General features: G+C 46.6%; 1 protein-coding gene and 1 long non-coding RNA gene across 2 annotated transcripts in view; one reads left to right on the forward strand and one right to left on the reverse strand.

Annotated features, from left to right (window-relative positions):
• C3 (complement C3) overlaps positions 1 to 17,608 on the reverse strand; it is a 36,193-nt gene that overhangs the window by 4,168 nt on the left and 14,417 nt on the right. Inside the window, exons 19-33 of the mRNA XM_006045102.4 lie at positions 17,482 to 17,567; positions 14,078 to 14,220; positions 13,767 to 13,979; positions 11,269 to 11,335; positions 11,082 to 11,168; positions 10,168 to 10,371; positions 9,494 to 9,569; positions 9,077 to 9,236; positions 8,013 to 8,111; positions 4,588 to 4,744; positions 2,776 to 2,939; positions 1,144 to 1,302; positions 937 to 996; positions 724 to 814; positions 532 to 583 (exon numbers count right to left, since the gene is read on the reverse strand). Of these exons, the coding sequence (XP_006045164.4) occupies positions 532 to 583; positions 724 to 814; positions 937 to 996; positions 1,144 to 1,302; positions 2,776 to 2,939; positions 4,588 to 4,744; positions 8,013 to 8,111; positions 9,077 to 9,236; positions 9,494 to 9,569; positions 10,168 to 10,371; positions 11,082 to 11,168; positions 11,269 to 11,335; positions 13,767 to 13,979; positions 14,078 to 14,220; positions 17,482 to 17,567 (1,818 nt within the window). The remainder of the gene's footprint in view (positions 1 to 531; positions 584 to 723; positions 815 to 936; positions 997 to 1,143; positions 1,303 to 2,775; positions 2,940 to 4,587; positions 4,745 to 8,012; positions 8,112 to 9,076; positions 9,237 to 9,493; positions 9,570 to 10,167; positions 10,372 to 11,081; positions 11,169 to 11,268; positions 11,336 to 13,766; positions 13,980 to 14,077; positions 14,221 to 17,481; positions 17,568 to 17,608) is intronic.
• Positions 10,316 to 16,073, forward strand: LOC123335147. The gene is made up of 3 exons (XR_006553512.2): positions 10,316 to 10,452; positions 12,301 to 12,437; positions 15,859 to 16,073. It is a non-coding gene; the product is annotated as an uncharacterized LOC123335147 (long non-coding RNA).

Consider the following 17,608-nt stretch of genomic DNA (forward strand, 5'->3'; position numbering starts at 1 on the left):
AGAGGGGGTTGGCCCCCAAGGTGGGATCAGTGCCCGGACAAGGGGGTCATATCAAAGACTGAGGCCTCTAGTTCCCACATAGGAGCACAGAGGGAGGTTCAAATGTAGGAAACATTCTCCTAAGGGGAATTCAGGAAAAGCTACATAATGATCAAGGTGATTCATTTTTCAGGTTCTGGAACCCAACTGGCCCGGGTTCAAATCCCAGCTCTCTGTAACATCTGATGGGTTACTTAACCTCTCTGTGCCTCAGTTCTTAGAAATGAACATGGGCAGGTCTCACTTTGTATGTTTCTGTTACCATGGTCTAATTCAACATCACCAATCCCCCAGCACCATGTTCTGACATCAAGACCACATTGCTAATCTCACACTGCCATGCAAAGGGAGGACTTCTTGTCCTGTATTCAGCACAAGACTAGATGCACAATATACTCTCAGAAAGTGTTAAGCATCACAGTTATTATTTTTAAGAAGTCTTGCTAGAGACAGAGGGATGGCCAAGATGAATCCCAGTGAACCATCTCTTACTTGGTACAGATGTCAAGGATCATGGAACCTTTGGCATCCTGAGGCTTCTTGACTAGAAACACAGAAAACAGAAGGATGGATGGTGGTGGGGAAGGGGGAGGAGTGTAGTTCCTGGGTTCTAATCCAGGAGGGAGGCAGACATAAGAACAGGGTTGGGGGAAGGGTAACAGATAGGGTCTCTACTTCTTTTACCTGTTTCGGGGGCTGGGCGTATGGAAACCCGGAGGTCGAACTTTTTGCAGGAGACTTTGCCTTTGAGCTTGGCATGGTACACAGTCACTACCTGGTGAGGTAGGAGGGGAGATGAGGTGTCAGTCCATTTGACTTGGGAAGGAAAGGGGATACTGGAACAGAGGGGCCTAGAGAAGGTGGTGGGTCAAGAAGGTGTAGGTTCCCATTCCTTACCGACAAGGTGCCTTGTCCTTTCCCTTCAGCTCTGACTGTGAAACGCTCATTTTCCTTAGTCTGCAAGGAGTGGGGAGAGAGATGAGAGAGTATTTGAAACCAAGCCTTCCCCCATTGGTGATGGTCATCGACTCTATCTCCTGCCTCCTAGAAAGTCTGGCTGGCATGGAGGATGAAAGTGATAAGGGTGTGGCCAGGTGACTTTACCTCTTCTGAGCGCAGGAGGCTGGCAGATTCCCAGAGGATACGATGCTTGACCAAAGAGTTGCGGCTGGGCAGTTGGATGGACACATCCAGGTTCAGCTCCTTGTGATCAGGAACATCCTTCTGGTATTGGGCCAAGGCTTGGAACACCATGAAAGTGGCCTGTTACCCATGACAGAGAAAGGGGGTGAATTTGGGTGACTGAGAAAGTGGTTAGAACCACTGAGGGATGAAGAGACTCATATCAGACCTGGGGCACTGAGGCAGTGACCTAGAACCCACCAGAGAGGGTGAGAATATGATTAGGGGCTGGTCGGATACTGAGGACATGTCCTAGAACTCTCTGAGTGAGACAGGTCAGACAAGAGCTTAGAGACACTGGGAACATGGCTAGAATCCACCAGAGTGTACAGGCATAAGACAGAAAGTCCAGCCACACCGAGAAGGTGCTCTAGACACATCCAGAGGAGAGAGTCTAAGACAAGCATTGGTAGAGGCACTGAGGATGTGTCTAGAACCCACTCATGAAATAAAAGAATGAAATTGGAATCTGGGAACACTGAGCATCTGATCTAGAACCCCAAAGTGACACTGAGAGTGTGACTGAGAACCCACCAGAAAGAAAAGCAGTTAGACTGGAGCCTGAGCTTCCTGGAGTTTGAGGTTACTGAACCCATAGTCTAGAACCCATCAGGGACTAGAATAACTAAAAACCTGGTCTAGAACTCACAATAAGATGTGATAACACTGGGAGCCTGATGGAACTTAGAATGTGGTCTAGAACCCACTAGTGGGAGACAGAGGCTTGGATAATGGTGTGTGAAGTGTTAGTTGCTCAGTTGTGTCCAACTCTTTGTGACCCTATGGACTGTAGCCCACCAGGCTCCTCTGTCCATGGAATTCTCCAGGCAAGAATACTGGAGTGGGTTGCCATTCCCTTTTCCAGGGGATCTTCCCAACCCAAGGATCGAACCCAGGTCTCCTGCATTTCAGGCAGATACTTTCATCTCTGAGCCACAAGGGAAGCCCCTTGGATAATGCTGTAGAGTCATTAAGAACCTGGTCTAGAACCCACTGATGAGACAGGGTAACACTGGGGGCCTGATGAAATGAACATGAGCTAGAACCCACTAGTGAGATGAATAAGATAGGGAACAACGAACACGATCTAGAACCTACCAGAAGGACAGAGAGGTTTGGATAATGGTGTAGGGTCATTAAGAATCTAATTTAGAATCCACCAGTGAGACAGAGTAACACTGGGGGCCTGGTGAAATGAACATTATCTAGAACCCACCAGTGAGACAGAGTAAGAAGGGGCACTGGGAACATGGTCTAGAACCCACAGTGGGAGAGAGAGATTCACACTTGAACCTGGGCCCTGAGAACATGATATAGACACCAAGAGGGAAAAGGAGGCTTGAAACACAGTTCAGGGCATTCAGAATGTAGTCTAGAGTCCATAGATGGGTTTGCAATTAAAAACAAAAAAGATTCTTGACTTCATTCCAATCATCCTGGCTGATGGAAGAGAAGCACTGCCTCTCTTGGTCTCGGTACTTTCTTCAGAAGACTAATGAGGCCAGAGGAGGTTGGGATGCAGTTACCAGGGTGGGGTATGTGTGGACTACTTGCCTGCGTGGAGCCATAACCACCTCCATAGTATCTCTGCTCGTTGAGCCAGCGCACGACAGGAGGCATAGTGTCGTAGTCTTTGCGTGCCAGCAGAGCCAAGAGGGCGTAGGACGTGGCCTCCACATTGTAGAGCTTCTTGTTGGGTTCCTCCCAGCGGTTCTTTTCTGCAGGGAGAACCCCCCACCCCCAGTGCTCACTGCTCTGTCCATCCTGTAAACAGCTCAGAGAAAACTCAGGAAAAAAAGACTCATAGCCTAGACTGCTCAGTGTTCAGGTGTCCTGGCCCACATTCTAGGTCCTCAATCTGCTGGCTCCTGCCTCATTCTCTTCCCTCATCCACCTTCACTCTTCCATATGAGCTCTGCACTTCAGCCCCACTGTGGGAGATTTCCTAAACTTGAAACACACATTCTTACCTCTGAGCCTTGGCATATTCTGTTCTCTTTACATAGAGTACCTTTTCTCCATCTACTTTGTTAATTCTTACCCACCCCTTTTCTCCATCTACTTTGTTAATTCTTACCCACCCTGCACAATTAGTGGGCACCCCAAGATTGAGTGGAGGTCCCTCTTCCTCCTGTCTCTCAAAGGATCCTGTGCTTCTCCGATCCCAGCACTCTGATACTCTATAGTAATCTATGAACTCATTTCATTCTTCAATTGGAGTGTGAGGCCATAATGGCAAGGGCTGTGCTGTACTCACGGTGGTGTCCCAAGTGCCTAAGAAAGTTATGATGGCAGAGATTGTCACTGAGAACCAAGAGGAGGATAACCTCCTCTCCCTGTGCACACAGTTGGACTACATTTCCCAGAAGACTTTGCAGGTAGATATGGCCACATGACTAAGCTCTGGCCAATGGAATGTGCACAGCAGTGACTGGGCCTCTTCTATGTCTAGTCCCTTGCACAATCTTCCTATTTCCCTTTCAGCTTGAAAGGGCAGGATTCTGAGGCCCCAGCATGGCAGAGCCATGAAAAGATAGAGACCTTGATCCCTGTGTCACTGTATGGAGGAGAGATGTCCACCAACAACATACTTTTGTCGTGTTAAACCACTTTGGTATTTATATGATACTTGAGATACCTTATTATCTGTGAGTACAAACATGATACAGTGTCATCACTGGAACCAATGACTAGCTGCCCACTATGTTCTAAGCACTGTGCTGAATTCCCTATGGTATTATTTTACTGAATCCTAATTACCTTTGAGATAATTATAATATTACAGTATTGTTGCTGTTAGTCACTAAGTGGTATCTGACTCTTTTATAACTCCATGAACTGTAGCCTGCCAGGCTCCTCTGTCCATGGGACTTCCCAGGCAAGAATACTGGAGTGGGTTGCCATTTCCTTCTCCAGCGGGTCTTCCTGACCCAAGGATTGAACCCAAGAATATCCTGGCAGGCAGATTCTTGACCCCTGAGCCACTAGGGAAGCCCTAGGTATCATTTGAAGATGAGGAAACTAAGATCCAGAGAGGTTAAGCAACTTGTACAAGGTCAGACAGTGAGAAAGTGGCAGAGTGGGATTTCAATTTAGATCTGTCTGATGTCCATGCTCATGGTCTTAATGACACCTCACTGCTGGGTCATAGCAAGTGCTCAGCATTCAACATGGTTGAATGAATTATGCAGTGAGCCTTCTTGTGTGGTTTACAAGGAGAAATTATTACACCACAAAGCCATTCATCCCAATTCAGCTTGGAGAGGTTCATCCCAGTGCAGCTTAAAACCATGCACCCCAGCTGGAGAGGGCCACCCTCAGTCCCCAGCCATGGGTCCCTCCGTACTCCTCCAGGCTACCCCTCACCTTTGGCTGTTTTCAGAAATTTGGTGAGGTGGTCACCCTCCAGCTTGCCCAACAAAGCCAGGGCATAGGCAGCAATGGCCACAGTATATGGTCTTCGCAACTCTCTGTAGTGGTTTTCAAGGAAGTCTCCTGCCTTAGTGATGCTGCGGCCCAGGCTCTGTGACAAAGAGGATTGGGAACTCTGGTCAGGAGAGCATTGCTGTTACAGACAACTGATGAAGGTCGCTTTCTGGGACCAGGTGGCTTTTGCCCTTGGGACCTGTTTGCCTTGGATCTATGTCTGAGGGTTTTCCATTGTGAGCTGCTTTGTTGCTGAGTACCTACTATGGGCTCTGTGTGCATGTGCGTGTATGTGTGTGGTGCGGTGTGTGTGTCTAAATACCAAGTGGTGTGCTGGTGAATATTTAACAACCAGCTCTTCAGTGGAGGCACAGGACTGGGCGGGGGGCCAGGGGTGTGGTACTAGTTGTTCATTCGGGCTTTTCTGTAAGATGTTATAGAAAAACCTGAACTTTTGCCAATCCAATAAATTGCCCATTACAATGGCATAAAAACTTCCACCAGGGTCAATTTCAAGTAACCACTGTGATGTCCTTGAACATAGAATGGGGAAGACATACTCCCAACAGGCATTCATGAACTAGTGTGAGTCAGATTCAGCACACCGGGGAACACCTCTTATTCAATCATTATCAGCTGGCTCTTACAATGTCCCAGTCATATAGCTGCTCATTTAATCTCATAAAATCCTATGAGGCAGGCATTACTTTCATCATTATCCTACTACACAGATTAAATACTGTGACACAGAAAGATGGGGACCAGGGGAATACATGATTTGAAGTGTTTGATGATTTCCATGGTGTCAATACTATCATGCTTGATTTCAACCCACCAATGTGGCATCGCTGACTGTAGATTTCGGAAGAGAGGAACAGTGGAACAACATGATATAATATTTTCAATACAGAGATACAATAGACATAAATAACCCTGAGAATAATGATAAAAAGTAGCAAAATATTTAGGAAGTGATACATTTTATCTCCTGTTTTCAGTGTTTAATCTTTGCAGTGTGAGTTTATATGATTTAATTTTTAACAACATTTGTGTTCAGCAACCAGATTGCAAATTCCTAGAAATTTAACAACTGGCTTTCACAAGCTGGGTAGCATCCTATTATTTAAACACCATCAGTCTGGCTCCACCGCCTATGCCATTCTTTATTTTAATGTTGCTGTATTGTAGAAAATGTTGTGTTGTAGTAGAAACAACCCTTTTGACTGCCTTCCTACATCTATCCTCCTCTGTTGTAAGAACACCTCCTCCCTTTCATTCAAATGGCCACAATGGAAGCACCCATATTTGCCAACTGAGACCTACTTCCTGGTCTCAGCTGATTGGTTCAGGGATGATCACCTGACCCAGGATGAACCAATCAGAGCCCTTCACTGGGAATCCGAAAGTTCTAGCCTTGGTCTATTTCCTCAAGGAAGACAGCCATGTTCTGCAAGGCAGGTTGGGTGGCAGGCAAAGGTGAATTATTGGGCGAGAAAGGATTGGAAGACATGGAGAACATAAAGAACAAAGAATTCTGGCAGAGTCCTTGAGGCTACTTTCTTTTTTTTTTTTTAATTTTTTGGGTGCAACGCATGGCAACCTAGTTCCCCAACCAGGGATGAACCCATACTCCCTGTAGTGGAAACAAGGAGTCTTAACCGCTGGACTACCAGATTCCTACTTTCATTTTTGAACTCTATAAATTCTTAGATCCCTAAAATAAATTTCCCATTTATTTTTGCACAATCTAGTCACACATATGACAACCAGGACACACATGTGGCCTCTGAGATAACTCAGAGAGTCCTAAAAAATGCAAAAAATTATTATACCTATTTTACAAATGCACACAATAAGGCCTGACAAAGGGTACATGAGAGTCAAGATTTGAGGTCAATTCTGTCTGACCCCACAGTCCTGGTGCTCTTTCCTACTATAATTTCTCTCAAATCTCCAAGATTGGAACCAGGAAATCCTGGTTTAAAGGTCACCAGCATTAATGGTAGCAGCCCCCTCCCCTCCATCTCTTTTCTGGGGTCCTGAGAAGGAAGAAGCAGCTGGCTGAAAGAGAGATCCTGAAGTTCCCCACTAGGGAAACTAAAAGTCAAACAACCCAATCTCCAAACCCCAGAGCAAAGCAGATGGAGTGATTACAGGCTCTCTTTCTAAGCTTCTCTGCTTCAGAACCCAAACTAGAGGAATATGGGACAGCAAAAAGCCCACATTATTAATTCTTTCCCTTCTGGGGTCATGCATGCTCAGTCGTGACTGACTCTTTGTGACCCTATGGGAGACCCTATGGACTGTATCCTGCCAGGCTCCTCTGTCCATGAGATTTCCCAGGCAAGAATACTGGAGTGGGTTGCTATTTCCTACTGCAGGGGATCTTCCCAATCCAGGGATCGAACCCACGTCTCTTGTGTCTCCTGTGCACTTCAGGTGGATTCTTACTACTGAGCCACTGGGTGATCCTTTGGGGTCATGGACATGGACCCCTTTAAGAATCCCCTTAAAGATCTCCAGGAAGGATTTTCCTTCCATTTTTAGTTTTGTGTCCTCAGTTTTCTTTAGGGAAGCCATAAGGATATGAAGGGCTTCCCTGGTGGTGCAGATGGTAAGGAATCTGTCTGCAATGCAGGAAACCCAGTTTCGATCCCTGGGTCAGGAAGATCCCCTGGAGAAGGGAATGGCAATCCACTCCGGTATTCTTGCCTGGAGAAACCCATGGACAGAGGAGACTGGCGGGCTATAGTTCATGGGGTCGCAAAGAGTTGGACATGACTGAGTGACTAACACACAGGAATATGAATGTAGGAGTCTCGTGGAAAGCAAGCTGAAGGGGCTTTTTGTTGGGTTTGGCTACAACTCTCTGAAAATGGTAAAGCAGGCAGAAAAGACCCAATCTTTGATTTCTCTGTGCCTCAGTTGTCTCTTCTGTAAACTGGGGGCAATAAGAGTAGCCTATCTCTTGGGCTGTTACAAGGATTACAGGAATTAAACATATGAGACTCTTGTTTTGTTGTTTAGTCGCTCAGTCGTGTCCGAGTCTTTTGCAACTCCATGGACTGTAGCCTGCCAGGCTCCCCTGTCCATGGACTTTCCCAGGCAAAAATACTGAAGTGGGTTGCCATTTCCTTCTTTAGGGGACCTTCCCGACCCAGGATCAAACCCACATCTCCTGCATTGCAGGCAGATTCTTTACCACTGAACCACCTGGGATCTTAATTGCCAGGTAAATGTTGGACACTATTATGGCCGCTGTGGTGACTGTTAGCGCATTGGGAGCACTGGAAATGGCCTGAAAGCAACATCTCACCTCAGGTGGGTGTGTTGTTGGTGGGGGAGGGGAGGGCGGGGACACTTACGTTGACCTGGGCCTCGCAAATGTCTTTAGCCTCGTGCAGCGCGATGAGAACAAAGGCTGTAAGGGACACATCTTTCTCCCTGGTGTCCCTGAAGCCACCCTAGAGGAGAAGCGTGGAAGCAAAGATAGGGTCACCAATGTCTTCACATGTCAACCTACGCCCCCTGTAGGCTCAGTGGATCAAGGCAGGGCTGGGTCTCTCCCAATGTCTCTCCAGAAGGGCCAGGCTCTTTAGTATTCATTCATTCATCTTGCAAATGTTGCTGGTGCTGTGGATGAGATGTTGGATGAAGACCAGATTCTAGCCCCAGCCCTCGCGGTCTGCTAGGGGAGACAGATAGGAACCAACCAGCTTGTCAACAGATACATAATTAGAAAGTGATGAGTGCTGTGCAGAAGTGGATGTGGCATTGAGAATGGACTATGGGAGTGTGACTCAGTCGTGGAAAAGTGTCCCCAAGAGATGATAGCTAAAACCACAATCTGAGCAGAGAGGAGAAGTCAACTCTCAAAGAGGGTAGGGCTTAGCATGCCAGGCAGGAGGAACAGCATGTACAAAGGAGAGCAAGGTTCCTAGCAGTACAGATGGAATGAGCAGAGAAGTGGGTAAGGCCACGAGGCTGGAAGCCTGAAAGGTCAGGCTTACTGTGCTTAAACACCCGGTGGGGGTGGAGAGGTGTTAAAACTCGGATTCCTAGACGTTGCCCCTAAAGCTTCTGATTCAGTGCACCTGGAGTCCAGCCTGAGAATTTCTGACATTCTGCATTTCTAAAAGCTTGCAGGTAATTTTGCTGATGTTGCAGGCCTGGGGATCACACTCTTAGGACCATAGCTCTAAGGCGTTCTATGTTTAAGAGCAACAGGAAGCCAGAGGGGTTCGTTTTGTACTAGATACTGCAGGTCTCTGATCTTTGCAAGGGAAGAGGGACACTGTCAGCTTCCTTATTTCCCTGTCCCCGCATGCAGTGAATTGGGCAGTGGGTGGATGGTGGAGTCTTTCTCCAGTCCATCCTGTGATGCTCTGGTGCCCTCTCCCCTGGCCTGCCCCGAATCTCTGCCTCTTACAATCATTTCTTGGTGTATCACAGGCCCATCCTCCTGGAAGATTCCATCAGGCTTCTGCTTCTCCAGGATCAGCCATTTGACGGTCTCACAGAGGTCCTTGGAGTCTATGGCGATGAGGTTGGCGGCCAGTGCAAAGACCTTGACCACGTAGGCAGTCAGCCTGGGGGGTGGGTACAAAGCGTGAGGCAATTGGCTCTGGGATCCGGAGACTGGCATCTCAACCAACCAATGAGCAGAGTGGGGCTGGGCCTGGCTTGGTTCCTTCAAGCTCGTAAACCAGTGTGGCATGCTGATTCTTCAGCGGGCTGGTACCTTGACTCTGGGTGGAGACCTACCTAGACCACCCCAGGCCGAGATCGAGGGCCTGCTCAGGGATGTGAAAGGCTGAAGATGTGCAAGGTGATCCTGGAGACTCACCAGGTGCTGGGGGGCCGATTCTGGAAGGCGGCGTAGGCTGAGCTTTTTTGTCTGAAGGCCAGCTGCTGGGTGTACCCTGCGGGGAAGAGAGATGTGTCACCAGAGGCTGAGTGGAGGGGGTGGCTGGTGGGCGTACGCCCTCCAGGGAGGGAAGGGGCTTAGAGAGAGGATAAAGATTCTGTGAAGGGCGGGACAGCGGTCTAGAGAGGAAAGAGGGTCTCTGGGTAGGGGGCGGGTGTGTGGGAGGACAGAGAGCTAAAGAGGGACTCAGAAGGTGGGAGGATTAGAGAGAGGGGGAAGGAATTCTTGGAGGAAAGAGGATTCAAAGAGAAGAGGTTCTCAAAATGGGTTCTCAGGGGCAAGGGGGCCTCAGCGAGAGAGGGAGCTCAGAGAGGGGTTCAGAGAGGGGCGAGGGGGGCAGTCTCAGAGGAGGGGCGGGACCCCGAGAGGGGCGGGGTCTTAGGAGTGGAGGGGGCTCAGAGATGAAGCCGGCTCAGAGGGCTGGGGCTCGGTGGAGCTGGCTCAGTGGGGCGGGGCTCAGGGGCGGAGCAAGGCCAGAGGGGCGGGGCTCAGGGATGAAGTGGGCTCAGAGGGGCGGGCTCAGGGGTGGAGCAGGCTCAGAGGGGCGGGGTTCAGGGGTGGAGCAGGCTCAGAGGGACAGGTAGGACGTGCACCCTTTCTGATGAGCTCCAGGGACTCCTGCCGCTTCTCCACGCCGAACTTCTCCCACTGGTCGGTGCTGTCCAGGTAGTGCACGGCGATGACCGTGGGCGTCATACCAATCATGTTCTGCTCCCCACAGCCGGAGGGGGTTTGGATAAGGTGCTTCAGCCGCTCTCCGTCGATGGCGTCCTCCGTCATTTGGGCCACCGGAGTCCCTGCAACCCGGCAGGAGGATGGCACTCAAGTCCACGGCTGCTTCCAGACTTTTCAGGCTCTGACCAGCTAGGGCCAAAGGGGTCAGGGACAGCTGGGGGCATGTGAATGATGGAGATGCTTCATGGCTGAATGGCTGGAGAGGGTTTTGCTTTTGTGGGGGGTGGGCTTGTGCTTCACAAGGGAACTCTGGGCCCTGGTTCCTCTGGTTCCACCAGCGGTAATAACAGTCATGAATACTTTTACCAGGCTTCATGCTATTCCCCAGGCTCTGTTCTAGGAGAATACCATAGAGTATTCTCTTAGATATCATACCCTTAGATATCAACACTATTATTCGCTCCTATCACAGATGAAGAAACCAAGGGTCTCCTCCCCAAACTTCACAGCTGTCAAGATGCAAGGTGCCTTTCTAGCTCCGTCTTGCCCCAGTTCTCCATCCAAGACAATTAGATCTGGAATTTCTGCTCTTGAACTATATTGCTCATGTAAACCTCTTTATCAGCAAAAGCTGTTTGCTGAACTAAGTACTGCCTGGAGCCTTCTATGAAGTGGTTCGAGGAGGGGTTCTAGCTGAAGAGGAGGCAGGAGACACATGGTTAAATATCCCTGGGGTGAGAGTGGATGGAACTGGGCTCCTGACTCTCGGGTCATGACTCTCCTCCCAACACTGTTCTGGGTCTCCTGGGGTTGGGGTCCAAGGGCATCTCACCTTGCAGGAGGATCTTGGTCTCTGACTCAGTGTCTGGGACTTGATCACTAAGATCTGCAGCTGGGACTTCCTCTCGCTGCACTCCCCCTGCAGGATGAATGGGAGACACAGATGGCACCAGCTCCCTCCCACCCCATCCTGCATCACCACCACCCAGGCCTCACTCCCTCTCCCGTGCATGACTCACCTTGACCCAGATGTTCTGGATTCAGTGTACGAACAGCCACAGTTTTGTTGACTCTTATTCCTTCTGGCTGGATGGTGTTAGGGGCAGGGGGAATTGCATGAATAAGACAGACAGTTGGTCATATGCTGGGGATTACTGTAGTATAAGGCATGAGGGCCTCCACCCAATCTTAGCTGTGTGACTGTAGGTCAGTTACTTAACCTCTCTGTGCCTCATCTTCCTTCTTTCCTCATGCCTATTGTTGTGCAAGTTCATAATAAAATTATAAATTAACAAAGAAGTAACAAGACCTTTAGAAATCTTTCTATGTGCCTAGATGATTGCTCTCCTGTGGTTAATTCATTTAATCTTCACAACAACCCACTGGAGTGGGTACCGCTTTTATCACTTCCATTTTACAGAAGGGGGGGGGGACTTCCTCATGGCCCAGTGGTTAATAATCTGCCCGCAGTGCAGGGTACATGGGTTTGATCCCTGGTAAAGGAACTAAGATCCCACATACCATGGGGCAACCAAGCCCATGTGCTGCAACTACTGAGCCCATATGCCACAACTAGAGAAGAAGATCCCTGTGCTACAACTAAGCCAAATAAATATTAAAGATGAGGGAACTGGGGAACAGACAGGTAAAGTAACTTGCCCAAGGTCACAAAGCAAGTAGAACAGAATTTGGGTTTGAACCTAATAGTCTGGCTCCAGAGTCTGTTTTTAACCCAGTGCCTCTTAATGGGCTAAATAAAATAAAAATTTTAAAACAAATAATTTAAAAGAAGATTTTTGAGCCAGTAAACAAGAATAAATAATAAAGGAAAGAGAAAAAATAGATGAAAGAATGTACATAACTACTTAACACAGTGCCTAGCAGATAGTAAGTGCTCAACTAAAATAGGGCATCTTAATTAGAGTCAAAGGCCCAAAACAAACTCTCATGTGTATATGCGCATAAGCCTTCATGCAGGACAGTGGGTGCTTTTGCCCTCACAGAACCCATTCTCCTTTTGCCTGGAGTGAGTCCCATCTTTTCCTTTGCAGACTGAGTTCCTGCCTATGTTGTATTCATCAGTGTGTAACATCCAGCTCTCCAGGAAGAAAAGCTCTTGATTTGTAGTGCTGCCAATTTCCTTGGTGTAAATATCTCCACCATGATGGATCTCAAGCTACCACCGTGAGTGAGTAGACTTGGGATGTGGTAGACATACTGGATCTAGGGAGCTGGGTATCACAGGCTCCAGCACACTACTGGTTTCTTCCCACCAGTGCCTGTGTTGAGTCATATTGAAATTCACAGCAAGAGGAAAAATGTGTGCACCTATATATACACACTTTCATGTAATTTTTAAAATATATTATTTTAATGGTTAGATTTATTCCAGAACATTAAAGTAGTTGAAAAAATATGTTTGCTTCCATTAAAGCCAGGAAAGAAAAATTATAATAAATTATGATTTGGGTACAAATAAAACATTTCAATGTGAAATTTTACAGGCAGTTTTGATACATTTGGTTTTGAATGTTTCAATATTTTTTCAACTATTGTAATGTTTTTTGGGAAAAAATAACCAATAAAAAATATACACAGGCCCAACTCAGTTTTCTTTTGCTTTAGGCATCAATATGACATAGTTTGACACCACCAAATTTGTCTCTAAAGTTTTGATATTTTGTATATTGCGGGGGTTTTGGGAATGAATTTTGATTTCTTAAAATATTGCATTAAAATATTTTTGATCTTGTTTATGATCTTATGTTTTGCTTTAAAGTACTCATGAAAGATGCTAAAATCCTTTCATTTTGGTTGATGATTTTGTCTATTGTATTTGAAAATGTTCAACACTATAGGAAACAGTAACAGAAATATGACTGTTAATGCATATTTCTTTTTTTCTGAGTTGAGTTTTTTTCCCCCCATGGGTCTTCATTTTTGTTGTGTGTCAACACATATTTTAAGGGTAAGACTCATAGGTAAAGACTCATAGGTAAAAAAGAAGTATTCTAGTTCTTGCAATTGTGTATTATTCCTTTGCAATATTTGCTCTGTGAAATATATTTTCTCAAGATTTTTAAATTTTACTTATTTATTTATTTGGCTGTGCTGTGTGGCTTATGATATCTTAGTTCCATGACCAGGGATCAAATCCAGGGCCACAGCAGTGAAAATACTGAGTTCGAATCACCAAACCACCAGGGAACTGTCCCCAAGATTTTTAAAGTCAGAAGAAAACTCCTGTGCTAAAATGTTACAAGATGTCATATTTGATATTAAAATATATTTTAATGAAAAAATATTATTGATCTCTGAGTTTTCGGGTGTCTGCTAAAAATTCTGTGCCCAAGAATAATGCCTCACTTGCCTCACCCTAATCCTGGCCCTCCTTTCAAAGTTCCAGAACTCCTGAATCTCCTATGGTGTGCCTGGGTCTCCAAGTTGGGTTGACAGCACAGGAAGAACCGGAGCCTCTCCTGAAGGACAAGGGGCAGCAGGTACCCCAAGGACTCACCACGACCTTCAGGGTCTTCTTGACACCATCACTGATGAAGTGGTTGTAGACGGCAGCCTTGACCTCCACCTCGTGGAGGCCGACCCTCAGGGGCACAATGACGTAAGGCACCGCCACCGAGGACCTGGCTGGGATCGTTATAGTCTGCTGGTGGCGCTTCTTGGCGGTGGCCAGGCTACAGAAGACTGGATTGTAGAGCAATTCCACCCTCACCTGCCAGGGAGAGAGAGTATGGGGTCAGGAGAACATGCCACAGACTCGCTCCCCCAAGTCCCCTTGCCCTCCATGCCTCTGTTGCACCAGGGACGCACCTTGAGATTTTCCGCCTCCCGGTAGTTGTAGAGGATCGCTCGGATCTCCACTTGCTCGTTGCGCACCACCGAGTAGGGGAGACGCAGGTCGATAAAGAAATCCTGCATCACAGTGACCTCATAGGGGTCAGCCACACAGATCCCTGCCCGGAGTGGAAACAGAACACAGAATGTCAGGAGTGGGGTCAGGGGACTGGGCAGGGTAGACTGGGTCCAAACTCTTGCCTCTACCAATGTCTCAGTGCTTACACTTGACCGCGGGAGCTATCCCAAGGTCTTTGCAGAAGCCCATAGACATAATATGGGGCCTTTCCTGGTGGCTCAGATAGTAAAGAATCTGCCTGTGTCACAGGAGACCTGGGTTCGCTCTCAGTCAGGAAGATTCCCTTGGAGAAGGGAGTGGCAACCCACTCCAGGATTCTTGCCTGGGAAATCCTGTGGACAGAGGAGCCTGGTGGGCTACAGTCCATGGGGTCTCATAGTTGGACACGACTGAGCCACTAAGCACACACACATAGATGTCACATTGTGGCGGGGGTGGGGGGTTGGGGGGGTTTGATCCCTGGTCAAAGAACTAAGATCCTGCAAGTCACATGGAGTGGACAAAAAGAAAATCTCTTAAAAAGAAATGACTAAGCCAGAAACTAACACAACACTGTGAATCAACCATAATTCAATTTTTAAAAAAGGGACTTCCCTGGTAGTCCAGTGGCTGAGATTCTGGGTTTCCAATGCAGGGGGCCCAGGTTTGATCCCTGGTCAAGGAACTAGATCTCACATGACACAGCTAAAAGCCAGTGCAGTCAAATAAATAAATAAAAAGAAATATCTTTTAAAAAAGAATTGACTTCTGATACCTGATTTGTGTCATTTAAGGAGGCGTCTATACGTCTCCAAAAGGCAGTTACTCTTTGACCCCTAAAATATGCTCAACTCCAATAATAAAAATAATAGTTCACACTCATTGAACATGTACAATGTGTCCGGTACTATTATAACTATTATAAAATCCCAACACTTTGAGTAGTTACTCTTTCAGTTGTGCCCATTTTATGGATGAGCATCAAGAGGCTGAGTAACTTGATTGAGGCCACACAGCTGCCCAGAGAAAGATGTGGGATTTGGACTCAGGGACTTGGGCTTGGGAAGCGCCCCACTTTTAACGATACTATTTCTTTACCCCATAAGAGCTCTTAAGTTTAAAATTTTCAAGTTCTATTGGTTGCATGCATGCTAAGCTGCTTCAGTCATGTCTGACTCTTTGCAACACTCTGGACTGTAGCCCGCCAGGATCCTCTGTCTGTGGGATTCTCCAGGCAAGAATACTGGAGTGGGTTGCCATTTCTTTCTCCAGGAGATCTTCCCAACCCAGGGATCAAACCCAGGTCTCCTGCATTGCAGGCAGATTCTTTACTGACTGAGCCATAAGGGAAGCCCAAATGTCTTATACATACTGCTATATTTTAAATGGACAACAAATAAGGACTTACTGTATAGCACAGGGAACTCTGTTCAATGTTATGTGGCAGTCTGGATGGGAGGGGAGTTTGGGGGAGAATGGATACATGGATATGTATGGCTGATTCTCTTCATTGCCCACCTGAAACTATCACAACACTGTTCATCGGCTGTACTTCAATATAAAATAAAAAAGTTAAAAAAAAAAAAAAGATAATGTCTAACAAACTCCGAGGTAAAGCTTCTTGACCAGATTGCAGCTAGTCCAGGGAACATGCTTAAGAGGCAAGGGTCTAACGGTAGTTTACTTTTTTTTTTTCAAGCTGCAGGAACATTTTTTAGGTAAAGGAAACCTCAGACAGAACCTTGGTATACAGAAATGTACAACAAGCAAATATGAAGATGCCCTGATTTGAAACAGGGATGGGGACCCCAAACTAGAACTGTGCTGAGTGGCTTTGGAGTCCCAGGCAGAAGGAAAACTATGTACCTTGCGTATAATTTATGATAAATTATAACTAAATAAACTTATACTAGAGTAACTGGGTGTGGTATAAATGAAATACACTTAATGCTGTGAGTTTTAATACATCTTTTTTTTTAGCATTTTTAATAGTTTTTCAACTACTTTAATGCTCTGGGAAAAAAATAACCTTTAAAATGGACAGAAAATATGTATATGAAACACATCTTTCCTTTGGCCTCAAGCTCTAACAGGGTTCAACACAGTGCTGGTTTTTATTTAAAATCTAGGTATTTTGTACATCATGGATTTTTTTTTTTGGCATTCATTTTGATTTTTTAAAAAAACTATTGCATGAAAATACAATTTACCTTGATGACTGAGTTTTTTTGGCACCCACCTAATTTTGCATTCAAAGTCAGTGCCTCACTTTCCTTGCCCCACTCCCAGACCAGCTCTAAATCATTCATACTTGACTAGGGTTTGTCAGGGTCCCACACACAGCCATTGGTGGCAGTGGTGGGGGGAGGGTACGAATACCCCTTTTTGTTGTGTTTCACAGCCTACCCACTGATGTTTCAATCACTCACTTCATCCCGCTTCCTCTTTTTTCTTAATTGCTTTACTATCATGGCAACATCACCCCTACCAAGTTCTTGTTGCAAATTATTCTCTATGATATTATAGAATAATATATCATATAGCAAATAATTCTATATGATATGGTGGATATATGTCTTTATGCACGTGTATGCTCAATCGCTCAGTCGTGTCCAAATCTTTACAACCCCATGGACTGTAGCCCACCCATGAAATTTTCCAGGCAAGAATACTGGAGCGAGTTGCCATTTCTTACTCCAGAGGATCTTCCTGATCCAGGGATCGAACCTGCCTTTCTTGCATCTCCTGCCTTGGCAGGCAGGTTCTTTACCACGGCGCCACCTGGGAAGCTTATGTATTTTTATACATTTGTCCAAACCCGCAGAAACGTAAGACACCGAGCGTGAGCCCTAATGTCAGCTGCTGCTGCTGCTAAGTTGCGTCAGTCATGTCCGACTCTATGTGACCCCATGGACTATAGCCTACCAGGCTCCTCTGTCCATGGGATTCTCCAGGCAAAAGTACTGGAGTGGGTTGCCATTGCTTTCTCCGTAATGTCAGCTAAGAACTAGCAAAGATAATGATGTGTCCATCAATTGTTACAATGTTGATGGTGAGGGAGGCTATGTATGTGGTCAGGGAAAATGGTACATAGGAAGTCTCTGCACCAGCCTCTCAATTTTGCTCTGAACTAAAACTGCACTAAAAATAAAGTCTATTTACCAAATCACGATGTCACTCACATTCTGCACTCTAATCCCTCTCTAGTAACCGGCAAAGTGTCAGCCACCAAGAAACAAAAGATCTGTCAGGATGGAATGAAAAAATGCTCAGGGGATCTGGGGTCCCGGCCTCCGAGGACCAGACCACCATCCTCTCTCACCTTTTTTGTCTGACAAGCTCACGGCCAGAATCTCCCAAGTGGTGATGGAGTCTTTCAAAAACACGTTCATGAGCTTCGTGGAGATTCTGGTCCAGGGAGAAGTTGAGGGGGGGGAGGGGGCGGTGAT

The sequence above is a fragment of the Bubalus bubalis genome, chromosome 9 (assembly GCF_019923935.1).
Source record: "Bubalus bubalis isolate 160015118507 breed Murrah chromosome 9, NDDB_SH_1, whole genome shotgun sequence".
Classification (NCBI taxonomy): Eukaryota; Metazoa; Chordata; class Mammalia; order Artiodactyla; family Bovidae; genus Bubalus; species Bubalus bubalis.